General features: G+C 36.4%; 2 protein-coding genes and 2 pseudogenes across 4 annotated transcripts; 2 read left to right on the forward strand and 2 right to left on the reverse strand.

The window, feature by feature from the left end:
- The first annotated feature begins 135 nt into the window (after positions 1–135).
- LOC104764986 (uncharacterized) lies at positions 136–1561 on the forward strand (annotated as a pseudogene). The gene is made up of 2 exons (XR_015591455.1): positions 136–195; positions 402–1561. The product of XR_015591455.1 is annotated as an uncharacterized LOC104764986 (transcript).
- Positions 1297–4914, reverse strand: LOC104764987 (serine/threonine-protein kinase Nek7-like). Its single transcript, XM_010488612.3, has 13 exons — positions 4435–4914; positions 4085–4151; positions 3829–3894; positions 3696–3742; positions 3542–3587; positions 3363–3443; positions 3219–3261; positions 3068–3117; positions 2867–2948; positions 2746–2795; positions 2579–2652; positions 2437–2488; positions 1297–2354 (listed from the first exon to the last, which is right to left on the reverse strand). Exons 1-13 carry the CDS (start codon positions 4566–4568, stop codon positions 1452–1454), a joined length of 1695 nt encoding a protein of 564 aa, XP_010486914.2. The 5' UTR covers positions 4569–4914; the 3' UTR covers positions 1297–1451.
- Positions 4915–6723: 1809 nt separating this feature from the next.
- Positions 6724–8145, forward strand: LOC104764988 (uncharacterized). Of its 2 annotated transcripts, none has more exons than XM_010488614.3 (4): positions 6724–7098; positions 7193–7388; positions 7488–7574; positions 7837–8145. In XM_010488614.3, exons 1-4 carry the CDS (start codon positions 6866–6868, stop codon positions 7957–7959), a joined length of 639 nt encoding a protein of 212 aa, XP_010486916.1. In that variant the 5' UTR covers positions 6724–6865; the 3' UTR covers positions 7960–8145. The 2 variants fall into 2 exon arrangements, with proteins under 2 accessions (XP_010486916.1, XP_010486917.1); XM_010488615.3 differs by having other exon boundaries at positions 6761–7098; positions 7483–7574.
- Positions 8146–9207: 1062 nt separating this feature from the next.
- LOC104767467 (serine carboxypeptidase-like 15) lies at positions 9208–11683 on the reverse strand (annotated as a pseudogene).
- Between the last annotated feature and the right edge of the window lie 1667 nt (positions 11684–13350).

Here is a 13350-nt window from a genome sequence, read left to right on the forward strand (position 1 = left end):
ACCTACCATAAAAAAATGTTGAATTAGCCTAAAAAAGGTATGTTGAATTACTAATTATGAAGTTGACAAAAAAATATATTTAAAAGGGTATAAATAGCTTTCAAGCTGAGAATGAATTCGCAAGTTTGTATCCATCCTCACTCATCGCTCAGTAACCAAAAAGAGGGTCAAGCAGAGAGAGTTCGCACTTCCAAGGTTTCTTTCTGCATTTCTCTTCTCTATGACTCTATCTTCCATTTCTTGGTTTATTGTTTGTTCGAATTAACCTCTTACTTCGAGTTCTTGAATCGCTTGCCACTTTTGTGTACGTAAATGTGAACGATTGTCATGTTGTCTCTTCGGTTTATTTATTCATTTATTTGGTTCCTTGTGGCTAAATCTCTATTTATTTCTTGAAGTAGAAAGCTTGGCGTTGAAGAAAGTGTGTGCAAATGGAAGAGAAGAATAAGTTAAGAGTCGCCAAGTTGAAGAAAGAGCGTCTTCGTAAATCACTGCTGAAGGCCAAGTCTCAAGCCTCTGATCTATTGTCCTTCACGCTATCATGGAGAGATCTTGAAACTCATTTTGATTCAATTGAATCGGATCTTGTGAAGAGGTCACAAGAGATTGACTCAAAGGAGGAAAATCTGGAGAAGTGGTCACATGTGTTGAAGTCGAAGGCAAAACTTCTGGAGAAAAGTGCTCGGGAGATTGCATCAGCTGATGGATTCAGAAGACATGTTGAAGAAACGCAGAAGAAACTGGATAGGCTAAAGAGAGAGATCCAAACTGAGGAAAAGAAACGTTTACAGCTTCAGAAACTGAACCATGATCGTAAGATTGAACTAAAGAGGACAAGAGAGCAAGTGGATGCGTTGCAGAAGCATGAGATGAAACGCGACGTTGTACATTTCAAAGAGAAGAGCTACGAGGAGATGTCGGAGGAGCAACAGGATAAGTACGAGGAGATCTTGAAGAAAAGCAAGTCAGCGGAGAAGAAGCTGAGAGATTGTACCAGAGATCTTGAACAGAAAGAAGGAGAGCTTCGATGGGTGAGTATGCGATTGACAAAGCGTTGTGTGGAACTGGAGTGGGAAAAGAGAAAGGTTAACTTGGAAAAGAGCAATATGATTATGTTGCGTAAACTTAACGAGGAAGCAAAAAGGAAGCTGCAACACTTGAACAAAGTACTAGAGGAGAAACAGAAAGAGGTTGATTCGTTTGAGAAGATACTCCGGTGAACGCAGGAACGTGAAGGGAAGAGGAACCAGCGATACCAGTGGAGATGAAAGTAGCTTAAAGAGAGCAAATATGTAATAGTATGAGAAAACTAGCTCACATTCAAATCTTGAACTTAGTTCGAGTAAAATATTACATAGGACAACAAATAAATTGAAAACTGATGAAAAAGAAGGCATTTTTACATATTTGACAAATAACAAAAAGGGAACATTTTTCAAACTCAAACTCAATCAGGCTGCTTGGTTGAGTTTGTCAGAAGACAAGAGTGTCTTTGCGAACCAAATTGCAGTGTCCCTAGCCGAGACACCATCTTCTCCAAATGGTGTAAGCAAACCAGCAAGTTCTTCATATTTCTCTTGCTTTACAAGCCCTGCACATTTCTCCAATAAACACTCTAATGCATCTGCCCTTTCTTTACTCTGCGGCGGACCCAGTTTTGTGAGCTTACTTAGTACTGATGACATTTCACTCGCTGTTAGTTTCACCATCTTTGCTTCATCGCCCTTCAGGCTTCCAGACTCTTTTTCTATTGGAACTTCAGTAGATGAAATGGACACAGTTCGCTGTTCCTTTGGTTCAGGTACTGTCTCCTGAGTTTCAGGTTCTTCGATGGCTCTTGGAGGAGAACATATTACTTCTTGTGCACTCACAACCCCAACATCAACATCATGTAACTGAGATTCCTCAGAGAGCATATTTTCAGTTTCTTTTGGCAGAGCATTTTCTTTGGTTTGCTTTTCTGTAGAGTAAATTGCAATTTCAGGAACGACTAATCCCTCATCCGACTTATGGCTAGTAGACTCAGAAATATTCAATGTGTCACAGCTTGGATCGATTCTTTTGGTAACAAGTTTATCTTCTGCACCATTTGTGGATGATGCTGGTTGCGATGAGCTGCTAGATCCAGTCTCTGCATTCGTCCAGAACGGGTATAGATTTTCCAGACTGCGGGATACGTCGCTCTTCTCTCTCGATTCTCTTTCCTTCCCAAACTTCCCAGGCAATGAGTTTCTTCTTGCTTTATCCTTTGGGCTTACTGACTTTATCGGGAATACAGGAAGATAGATAGGCGACAGGTTTTGGCATTGAAGAAGGTACGGTTGAAGACATGGGTTCCTTAACAATTCACAGGCCTGCAGGATAATTATAACATAAATATTATCCAAGCAGTCAATATTGCACACAGTCACTAATGATATATGTGCATAAACTTACTGTTGGCCGATACTCTGGTTTCTTCCTAAGCATAAGCTTTATCATTTGTTTCCTGTAATATGAAATAGTTGTGACTCGTTTCATGCTGTTTGTTGTATTGGATTGAAGTGAATCATCTTTCTTAAATGAAGAAGAAACTTACAAGGTAGAGGAGTAGACAATCGGAAGAGGAGACATAAGGGATCTGTTTATTTTGTTGGTAAGTGCAGCAATATCCTGTATATTTTCCACACAAATTTAGTTTCAAAACGTCATGAAAACATTGAATCACAAAAAAATTAGAGATAAGAAAGCTTAAGGTAGGCCCACCGGAGCTTTAAACGCAGGCTGGTGTGCTGTAATTTCATACATACAACAACCTGAACAAAGCAGCATAAATGTGATTCATTTTAATGACTTAAAGAAGTCTACATATAGGAACTTAACTTACCTAGCGACCATATGTCAGATTTGTATCCATAGGGTTGATCTTCTAATACCTCAGGGCACATGCTGTTAGGAATACCCGAAACCTATGAAAAGGTACTATGGATGAGATATTCTAAAGAGAAGTAATTGAATGATAACTAAATGTACAAATGGGTGCAGAGAGATACTATAAATAGAAAACAAAAAGTTGTAGATAACACACCATAGAAACTGGCTTTTCTGGATTTATCAGTTTCGCCAGACCATAATTACCTGCGCCATGAGTAGAGAGATTAAAGCTAACTAGAGCATAATAGAGACACAATATATAGTTTTCGAATGAAGAGTAAATTCAGTCTTCTCAGTTATCTTACCAAGCTGAACGTGATCATGTTTCGGAAGGAAGATATTTGAGCACTGCAAAGATAATCCATAATCAAAAGAGCCATTCTTCACGAAAAAATACAAAAAAGAATCGCACACCAGCAAAAGTAATGTAGTATGATCGAAATATATACCGTTAGATCCATGTGAACTACACGGTTTGAGTGCAAATAATTAACAGCCAGTAACAATTGTGCCAACCATTTAAAGATTCTCTGTAGAATCACATGCAAATTCGTTATGAGTCAGCAAGACAGTAACCGCACATCGTTTGTGTAGAGAACAAAAGAATAAACTGAAATAGAGAGATTACTTCCTCTGGAAATAACTTTCCTCTCGCTTGCTTAATAGCATTAGCCCTGATTTGGAAACAAAATAGTTGTCTGATTCAGTAATCCACAACATGGAGGCTGAGCGCCACAGAGAAAGATTATAAATGGTAAATACAGATTCCAAAGAATTCTCACATGTTCCCTCCCTCAGAGAAAGCAGTAAAAATGCAGGCGTTACTGTCCTGTGAAAATTTGCAAAGAATCTGTTAAAAACTGATGAAAATCATTATAACTTTGTTCATAAACAGAACATTTAATTGATGTATACCTTGTCAATCCAAGAATCTTCATACTGCACGATATAAGGATTCTTTAAACTTGAGAGCAATTTCATCTGCAACACAAAGAAGAGAAGATGATGAATTTAAAATTGACCTGAGATTTAATGGAATAACATACACGAACTGGAAAGTTAAATGCCAAAATTAATCAATTAGGTGGTTGAACAAATCCAAAACCCTGAATGCAAATAAAGTAGTAATATATTTGTCTTCTGAATTTAAAGATCATTGAATTTAGGTTACCTCTTGGCAAGCGGATTGCTTTAACTTGTCAGTGTGTTTAGCAAGGCAGCTCTTCTTCATTGCATACCTAATCGATACCAAGAACCATAAAGAAAGACATGAATTAAAACACAAACAGCTTTTAGATCAAAACAGAATACAAACAAAAGGGAAAAAACTTTTGCTTTTATGGATTTTTCAGGTAGAAATTAATCTACACAACCAAACCTCACTATTATAAGACCAAAAAAAAAACCCAAAACCTTGCAAAGGGTTTTGTTTCGTCCGTACTAGATACTTCCATAGAATAAATCGTCGTCTCCTTAAACCCTAATTAATAACCAACTTGAAATTGCGGTTAAGAATCTTACATTTTGTCTTCAATTTCATGAAGAACCACGAAATCGGAAGATGACTTGCCTCTCCTAACCTGCTCCACGACATGATAGTTGTCGAGAGTGAACTTATGTTCCTCTTCGCAGTCTCCATTAGCCTCCATTTGCATGAAATCTTCAACAACCAAAAAAAAAAAAAAAAAAAAAAAAAAAGCTCCCAAAGAAACCACAAAGCTAACACAAAATTTTCAGCTCGAAGAGAGCAGCAGCTAAAAGGGACAAAGACAAGAAAGAGAAGACGATCAAACGCAAGTCCCCCTTGTTGTAGTAGTGGTAGTAACAAAATCAATAAATGGTGAGAGAAGCCGAGGACGGAGGAGGAGAGGGGATGTTGAAATCGCCCACCTTAACAAGAATCCAATGTCATGTCTTTCTCGGCACAGAATTTACTTTTTTTGCCTTCTATGGTATTATTTTTATTTAATGTTTTAGAGAAATACTAATATATTATTTGTTGGCAAAAAGTATTTTCATTTTTTTTTTTATAGAGTGTCGGTCGGCTATGGAATTGAAAACGTTAGCAAAAGTTGAAACGTTCACAAGATAAATATGATTTAAAAAAAAAAAAAAATACTCACTTCCCTAATTTATATTTATTTGTTTTTTGCCGTCAGGTTCCCAAGTTTTTTTTAAGGATAATGTTTTAATGTTTGAGCATGACTATAATAAATGGCAAAAGGGTTGATAAATGAGATTGTAGTTTTTACTTTTGAATTACGTATATTTTCTTTACATTTTTACGGAATTATGTTACTTTATGAGTTTACATGATATTTGATGTGTTATTTGGCGAGAAATAACGGTATATGCCGAATAATATGTCTTTTAACTAAAAAATTATAATATTCGTTTATCGGATAACTGAAATTGTGTAATCACGTCCAATAGTTTTACTAATCTTTAAAAAAAAAACAAAAATCGTTTTGTGTTTATGTGACAAATTTAAACGAAAAGATAAAATAATATACTTTCGAAAAACTCTGAACGAAATATTCGAAACATTTAACACAAGCAGATTTATCACTTGGGTGTGAATCGTGTGATAGCCATTTATGAGTTTATCGATCTCATTAAGTTGTTCTTTTTTTTTTTTTTTTGTGTGTGGCTCAATTGAAAGATACATTACATCCAAATTAATCACCATAACAGAGAGATTGTCAGTTATAGGAAGACAATTAGAAGAAAAAAAAGTCTTGATTTATTGTGCTTAATTAAAGTCATCATACACATAAACTGATTTTGGTGAAAAATCAGTGATTGGTTTGTTATAGAGGTTGACCACTTATCCACCTCCTGGAACATGCATTATCGAGCTCTCCACTGGTTTTATACTTGCTCGTGTGCCCGCCTCCCTATAAACCAAAAAATCTATAAAAACAACTAAGAAATAAACATATATTTATGTACTTAGTAATAGCTTTTCATATACTGTATGTAAAATACCTGCTTTGACAGTGACAAATGTCGTCTTATTCGCATATATCCTTGCGTATCTACCAAAAAGAAGAAAAGAAAGTCAATCTCATATATAAGAGAACCATAGATTGCGTCAATGTCGTTTTGTTGTGTCATTAAATTTTTATATCCGTGGTAGAATGCACATTCTTAACAAACGAAAATGCGTATTAAATTAGACAAACAAAAGAAAAGTAGTATGTATGTATAATAACCATCAACTTGATTGTGAAATCATCCATGGCCTCCAATCATCAATAATGGAATGGTTGAGAGATCTGATCTATGCTTGAGTTGCAAGGAAAGGTACTAACATATCGTGATCACCACTGTTTCACCATAAATGCCAAATCTTAAACAATTGAAGCTTAAAAGAAAGAAAGATGATTTTTTCTTGAGAAGAAAGCAAAGGTCAAACTAATGCCAAATGCTTTGTTTGGTACCGTTAAGTTAATTGGCGCCATAAACTAAACTTCGATAGAGAGACAATAGTCATAATCTCTCATAAGAAGAAATGAGCCGCGTGGAGTACTGCCAGAATCCACAACACGATTAATGGAGGGCATGCAAAATTAGTTACAAGAGTAAACTACTAATGATGCACATTGTACATTTTTACCTGTAAGTCGAAAATCAGACAAAAGCACCTGAAAAAAAAAGATGAGAAAATCTATGGCAAGCAACATACAACATGGACAGGACATTGTTCGTCTCGATCTCGACCCAAATCTATTCGTCTAAAATCTTAGAATGAGCAATAAATACAAAAGTGTGTAAACACTTCAACTCCTTAAAAAGTTTTTTTTTTTTAATGCACCATCTGCCACGTGACTTTGTCGTTTCGAAAAAAGAGTTTTTTTTTTTTTTTTTGGATGCAGTTGAATGAAAGAGAGGATGCAACAATACTCAAATTAGGGTTCATTGTACTCAAAAAAGATATCTTGGAGACGCGATGGAAGTAGTAGAACTAGACTTCAGGTGTTCCGATGTTGGAGTTTGGAAGGAGGCTCTGTCTTCGTACGAGTCCCGAATCGAGTCACTGAACAAACCAGAACTCGTCTCTCTCGACCAATTCTACCGCAACGAACTCCCTTGTCTTCTTCACGACCGAGACCCTAACCCTTACCTCACCACCTCCGAGCTTTCTCAACTCATGAAATGGAAGCTCTCTCGCGGCAAATGGCGGTACTTTTTTTTTCTCTCTCTCTATTTCTCTTCTCTGACGAGATTGAGTTTTTACCCTTTTGATGATGGTAATTAATCTTCCTTCATTCCAAAGGCCGCGTCTGCTGGATTTCGTGTCGTCTCTGGACGATTCAGTGGTGAAATCTGCTTCTGAAAAAGCTTTCAAATCGCTCCCTGACATCTCCAAGGCTGTGAAAGAGCTCACGGTGCTTAAGGGCGTTGGTCCCGCCACCGCCTCCGCTGTTCTTGCTGCTTACGCCCCTGACATTGCACCATTTATGTCCGACGAGGTACATCTCTCGTTCAATCTCTGAGAATTCAAGAACCTTGGATTCTTTTTCACTTTTCCTCTGTTTTATTTTTGGGTGAACTCTAATGTGGAAGGAAAGGCAATGGAGGTGGCTCTTGGTAGCTCAAAGGATTACTCTTTGAAGCAATACTTGTTGTTTGTAACCAAGCTACATGATAAATCAAAGGTTAGTTAGTTCGTTAAGTCTCTCTAGAGTTCAAGTGATCTTATAATGTGTTCTAAGCCCTGTCTAAACTAGGATGGCACTTGAAACTTAATTTCCACAGAGTCTTGCTTACTCTTTAATTTCTTTCACTCTGATACTGTGGTAGAAAACATCTGAGCTTTGAAGTCTTTTTAATATTTTTGGGAATGTTATGAGGTAGCAGATTTGAATTTGGACTAGTTGTGTTGCCTTACAAATCAGATTATTGGATGGCTTGTTGCAGGAATTAAAGTTGAAGGGAGAGTGGGATGGGCCTTCAGATATCGAAAGAGCTCTATGGAGTTGTACTGTGCGTGCAAAGTCACAACCAGAGAAGAGCTCTTCGGGGAAGAAAAGAAAACGGTAGGAGACCAGAAAAAGAACTTTGTAGAATTTGTGTAGATTTATCTCTTCTTTCATAATCAAGACAGAATCATGAGTTTATCACTTCAGCTCTTCTGGAAGTCATATCCGTAATTGTTGAACTGTAGTAAGTGTTCTCGAATGTTTTATCAGAATTCTGAGTGTTTTAAGGTATCATATAACTTGTCCCTTTACTTGGCCTCAAAACACAAAGTTAAATTCTATACAAACCACCATATCAATATGTTGCAAGAATAACCAACTACAGGAGAAGATATGTGTTGTGGTCGATCCTAAAGTCTCCAATCCATATACATAAATTGTTTGGTTTTTGGGGTAGAACTGCTGAGAGGCTGTTACAGTGTTGGGGAGGATGTTGTGTTTAATACTAACTCCGTTTCATAATATAGGATTGGGGAGGATGTTGTTTTTAATACTAACTCCGTTTCATAATATATGATGTTTTAGAGGTTTTTCTTTGTTTCATAATATAAGATGTTTTCAACTTTGTAAGTAACTTTTAGATAACTTTTATATTTTCTTATTATTTATTTTATGCAGTCTTGTTTATGATTGGTTGTACTTTTTTAAAGTGGTTATTTCTTAGTCCGCGTGCTTTCACTCAAAACATCTTATATTTTGAAACTGAGGGAGTATATGCATGCGTGTAAGATGAAGAAAACTTAACTTATTGTAAAGAATTGATTAGTATTGGAAACAACCCAACTTATTCACGAAACCAAAGGCTGAGAATGGTCGCATGCTAAAGATGATGATACCGTGTAAATAAAAAAGAAACTTAATTTTTGATCTTCTGCTTCATCTATTCGGAAAAAAACGAGAACTATGCTTGCCTTCAAGCTCAAAGATGATTCTTATACGTTACAATGCTCTCTTTTTAAACAAGGGTACAACAGAAAGTGATTTTAATTTTAAAACTACGAAACAGAACAACACCGAAAACGAACTGATGTAAAATAAACTAAACAAATACAAATCAAAGCACAATAATACTTCGTTACAGGTGAGCCTCCTTACTCCACTCACTGACTCAATTCCATCTCCCAGGTTTCCTTAATTTGTGTCCTCTACTTTTTGGTCTATCACATAGACTTAAAAGAAGACAAAAGTTGAAGCCTTGCGACACATCCTTCCATCAAACAGTAGCAGCAATAACACTGATGAATTCATCAAATGCACTGATGGGTGTAAGGGTAAGCACATGATCATTCCAAGATTAAGGTTTGTGTGTTTAAAGAGGTTGGCCACTAATCCACCTCTTGAACAAGATTGCATTTTCCTCTGGTTTATACTCTAACGTGTGCCCGCCTCCCTATATAATAAACCAAACCAACAAACCAGTTTAAAAACTGAGGTAAAAAAGCTTTGCATATTTATGTAAAGTAAAAAGTGGATAAAAGAACTTGCTTTCACTGTGGCAAATGTCATCTTATTGGCATAAGTCTTGGTGTATCTACAAATAACAAAAGGTTGATTGTTTCGTCGGATGAGCAGCTTACGCAAGTTAAAAACGGAGAAAAAGAAATAGAATTTATATATACCCGGCGACTTGATCGAGTATCATCCATGGCCTCCATTTCTCAATAATGGAATAATTGAGAGATGCTATCCATGCTTGAGTTCCAACGAAAGGGATTGTCATATCGTGATCACCGCTATTCAGCAGAACACCATGCCAGAAAAAAAAGCTTACAAATAAGTTAACTAATGAAAAGTAAGCTTGCTTGTTACATTTGGGTACCTAATGACGAGAGATCGATAGCCGTTGATGCTGTTATTCATATGGTACGGACGTACGGTATGCTACTTTTAACGTCTTTATTGCAAAGCACACTAAAATCACATCGTTCCCATTTCCCTTTACTCCCCTGAGATCAAAATCATGCATCTTAGGGTTTGATCAACAGATCTAACCAATGATCTTGTCAAAAAACTTGTCGTGTATACCTTTATAACTTTGAGTGCTCTGCGGACGCTCTCGTTATTAGCCCAGTATTCGGATAGCATATACCTATACGTCTGCAAAATTAAACAACCTAGTCAATATTCTTCTGTCATGGTTATAGTGAAGTGGTTTTCTATTGATGTGGAGATAAACAGAAAAACAAGTTGGATCGCTTACATAACAATCAGGAGATGTAGTCTCACATTTTGGAGCTACAACGAGTTCTTCATATATTCCAGAAACACACTGTAAACAGCCACACGTTGTAAGTTAGTTATTTTTGTTTTTTTTACAGTTCGCGTCAACTGAATTGCAGATTGTGTACCTTGTGATAATCTTCAACGAGTTTCAAGCATTCTGTGTTAAGAGGATCTACATTATAATAGTTTCCTCCACAGCTTCTCTTCATCGACTACATAGTATGAGATTTGAGCTGGTTAGTTAACTGCTTTGTTGTGGTAACAAGATACTAAATCATCATAGCTTATGTAATTTTACCTCAAACAGTTCATCAGATATGAGTTCCATTCCATGAGCAAATGGTATGCGAGAGTCTCGATCAGGATCATAGGATGTTAGCGGGTTTCCAATCACATAGCCCTGTTGAAGGTGGGGAAAACAAAAGGCTCTTCAGTTCTGAATGCTGCTTCAGGTATATGGATATAACGTACGAAGCAAACATATTAGCTAGTAGTGAACCTGAAGATTTATTAGAGGTTTGCAGCATATATAATTTCCTGTGGTAAATTGGTAAAATAACTGATTAAGAACCTAGAGTCAATGTAAAGGGCTGCTTGCATAGGGATTGGAATGGTAGAAAAAAAGTTACCATTTGAGATTTCTTGAACGATGGCAGGGATCACCTTACCGGAATAAGAATTTCTGGTGACATAGAAAGGATTGGAGAAATACTCAGGATGCTTAGCTAGCCACTGCACAACAAATCACCAAAAACAGTTTTTAAAAAAGAAAGAAAAGCCTTTAAAAGTCAATGTAGATGCTTTGAGTTTTCACTTTACCTTACGAACAAACTCGTTGACCCGCTTAGCTGATCCTGTGTCACTTGGTATATCAGCAAGTGGATTTGTTGAGTAGGAAAAGCCAGTCCCAATAGGCTGATCTAAATAGATAATATTCGCAACCTGAAAAGAATCAAAGATCGGTCCACAACTTGAAGATGAAGAATAGTTATATTAGTTGTGTGTTGTAATCAGGAAGACAACTTATGTTTACCTTAGTCCATGAATATGTAGTAGAAACCAACGTGGGAACACTTCCATTGTAAGTCTCAACCTTGAAAGCAAGAGGGCCTGTATTTTTTTGTCTTTTGTTTTCAATTCAAACAATTCTCTGAATAGTTTGCGGAGAGACATGAGAATGACTTAAAAAAAGATTGTATTACCATTCTCATAAACAAGACCAGAGAAAGAAGAGCAGCCAGGTCCTCCAGTTAACCATACAAGAAGAGGGTCTTCTTCTGGATTACTCTCAGACTTGATGAAGTAGTAGAACAGTTGATCTTCATCTGCCTCTCCGACACCAATATACCTTCATGATTTTAACTCCAAAAGTCAGAACACAGAGTCAACATTATATAATTAAGGGTGATAAGAAGATGAGGATGCAAAGGAACAGAACCCGGTTTCGAGCTCGAAGGTCCTTTAAAACCAGGTAGAGATGTGATGATAGAACCAGAATCAGCATGTTGAATCAACACAAATGCAAGCTGCAGAAGCAGCAACTTGAATATTCAGGAAGCCATTCTCTTTTGGACGTTGACCCTTACAATGCTGGAACCTTTTCTGTTGAGCATCAGTTTATCTGAAGCCTAAACCTGAGAATTTTGGGCACGTGAGAATGTACTTGGAAGGGACAACATCGCGTGTACGGTGTACTTAAATGCTCTGCAGATTATTGCACATGGGAGAAAACCGGTAAAAGACAAAGCTATTGTTTCAACGATATTAGCATTGCCTAAAAAAACGGTTTAGTAAAGACAAATGGTAAGTCGTAAAAGAAGAAAGAAGGGATATTGATGATGATCGAGGAGAAACGTATTATATATATATCGGTAAGGGTAACATATATATATGTGCATGAGTTTCAAGTGAGCTAGTTTAGCAGGTCGAAACAAAAAGGGTGCATTCTTCTCTGGACTACTCTCAGTCTCAGACTTGATAAAGTAACAGAACATTTAATCTTCATCTGCCTCTCCAACACCAATATACCTTCATAAATTAACTCCAAAACTCAGAATACAGAGTCAACATTATGATTAAGTACTGTACTATAATATGAGGATGATGATGGAGAGAAACAAATCCTTGTTTCGAGCTCGAAGGGAAGAGATGTGATGATAGAACCAGATTCAGCATGTTGAATCAACAACACAAGCGTAAGTTGCAGTAGCAGCAACTTGAAAAATCCAGGAAGCCATTCTTTTTTTTTTTAGTCTCTGTTTAATGACAAAACACATTTATTTATTGTACTCAAAAACAGAGGAGTTGAGCCGTTGACCCTAGCAAAGATGGAATCTTTTCGGTTGAGTATCGGTTTAACTATATAAACCGGTCAATTGCCAATCTAAAACCTAGGGGTGGGCGTTCGGTTTTTCGGTTTGGTTTCGGTTCGGTTTTTTTGGTTTTATAAAAATTGAACCATATATAAACTATATATAATTCGATTTGGTTACGGTTCAGTTTTTTTGGTTTATGGTTTTTTCTGTTTTATCAAAAATGAAAGCATATAAAAACCATACGTATAACGGTTTGGTTTGGTTTCGGTTTGGTCCCTGTTTTTAACGGTTATTCTATACTTTAAAAAATAGATAGTTGATACATAACTTAAAAATAAGCATAAAAGTAAAACCTAAACATAATTAAAAAAAAATTGAATCCAAATATAGTTTTGTAAACCCAAATACTTAACTGAAATTTAAACTTTTAAAAAATAAAGGTTATTGAAAAAGAAAACCTGAAAAAAAAACCAAAAAAAAAACTTGGAGATCAATAACTATAAGCCCAATAAAGAAAAAAATTACTGATATTGTTATACAATATATATATATATATATATATATATATATATATTTGTGACAACAGAGGAAATAAGATTGGCTCAAACAAGCCAATACGAATGGACATTATTTACATAGGTAACTAAATGCGGAACTGTGCGAACGCGTCACGCAAAATTATCCGCTTTACCATTATGTGAGCGCGGGACGTAGACTAATGAAAAGGAGACAAACTCCTCTTTATCCGTCTGGATGTCCTCCAGATAAGGTGTAAAAGTTGGCCACTCGGAAGGCGAAGACACCATCTTCACTAAGTCGGAGCAGTCGGTGAAGAAAATAACAGATTGGTTATCCGCCCCAATATAAATTTATAAGTTGAAAAAACTAATTATATCTAATTATCCTAAATTTTT

The sequence above is a fragment of the Camelina sativa genome, chromosome 19, assembly GCF_030686135.1.
Source record: "Camelina sativa cultivar CO46 ecotype springtype chromosome 19, ASM3068613v1".
NCBI classification, from domain to species: domain Eukaryota; kingdom Viridiplantae; phylum Streptophyta; class Magnoliopsida; order Brassicales; family Brassicaceae; genus Camelina; species Camelina sativa.

Coding starts and splice junctions, on each gene's coding strand:
- LOC104764987 (XM_010488612.3), bottom strand. CDS start 4,568: ATGCAAATGGAGGCTAATGGAGACTGCGAAGAGGAACATAAGTTCACT. Junction 2,949..3,067: donor CAGAAAAGCCAGTTTCTATG/GTGTGTTATCTA, acceptor ACCTTTTCATAG/GTTTCGGGTATTCCTAACAG. Junction 2,653..2,745: donor AGCCTGCGTTTAAAGCTCCG/GTGGGCCTACCT, acceptor GAAAATATACAG/GATATTGCTGCACTTACCAA.
- LOC104764988 (XM_010488614.3), top strand. CDS start 6,866: ATGGAAGTAGTAGAACTAGACTTCAGGTGTTCCGATGTTGGAGTTTGG. Junction 7,099..7,192: donor CTCTCTCGCGGCAAATGGCG/GTACTTTTTTTT, acceptor TTCATTCCAAAG/GCCGCGTCTGCTGGATTTCG. Junction 7,575..7,836: donor AGCTACATGATAAATCAAAG/GTTAGTTAGTTC, acceptor GGCTTGTTGCAG/GAATTAAAGTTGAAGGGAGA.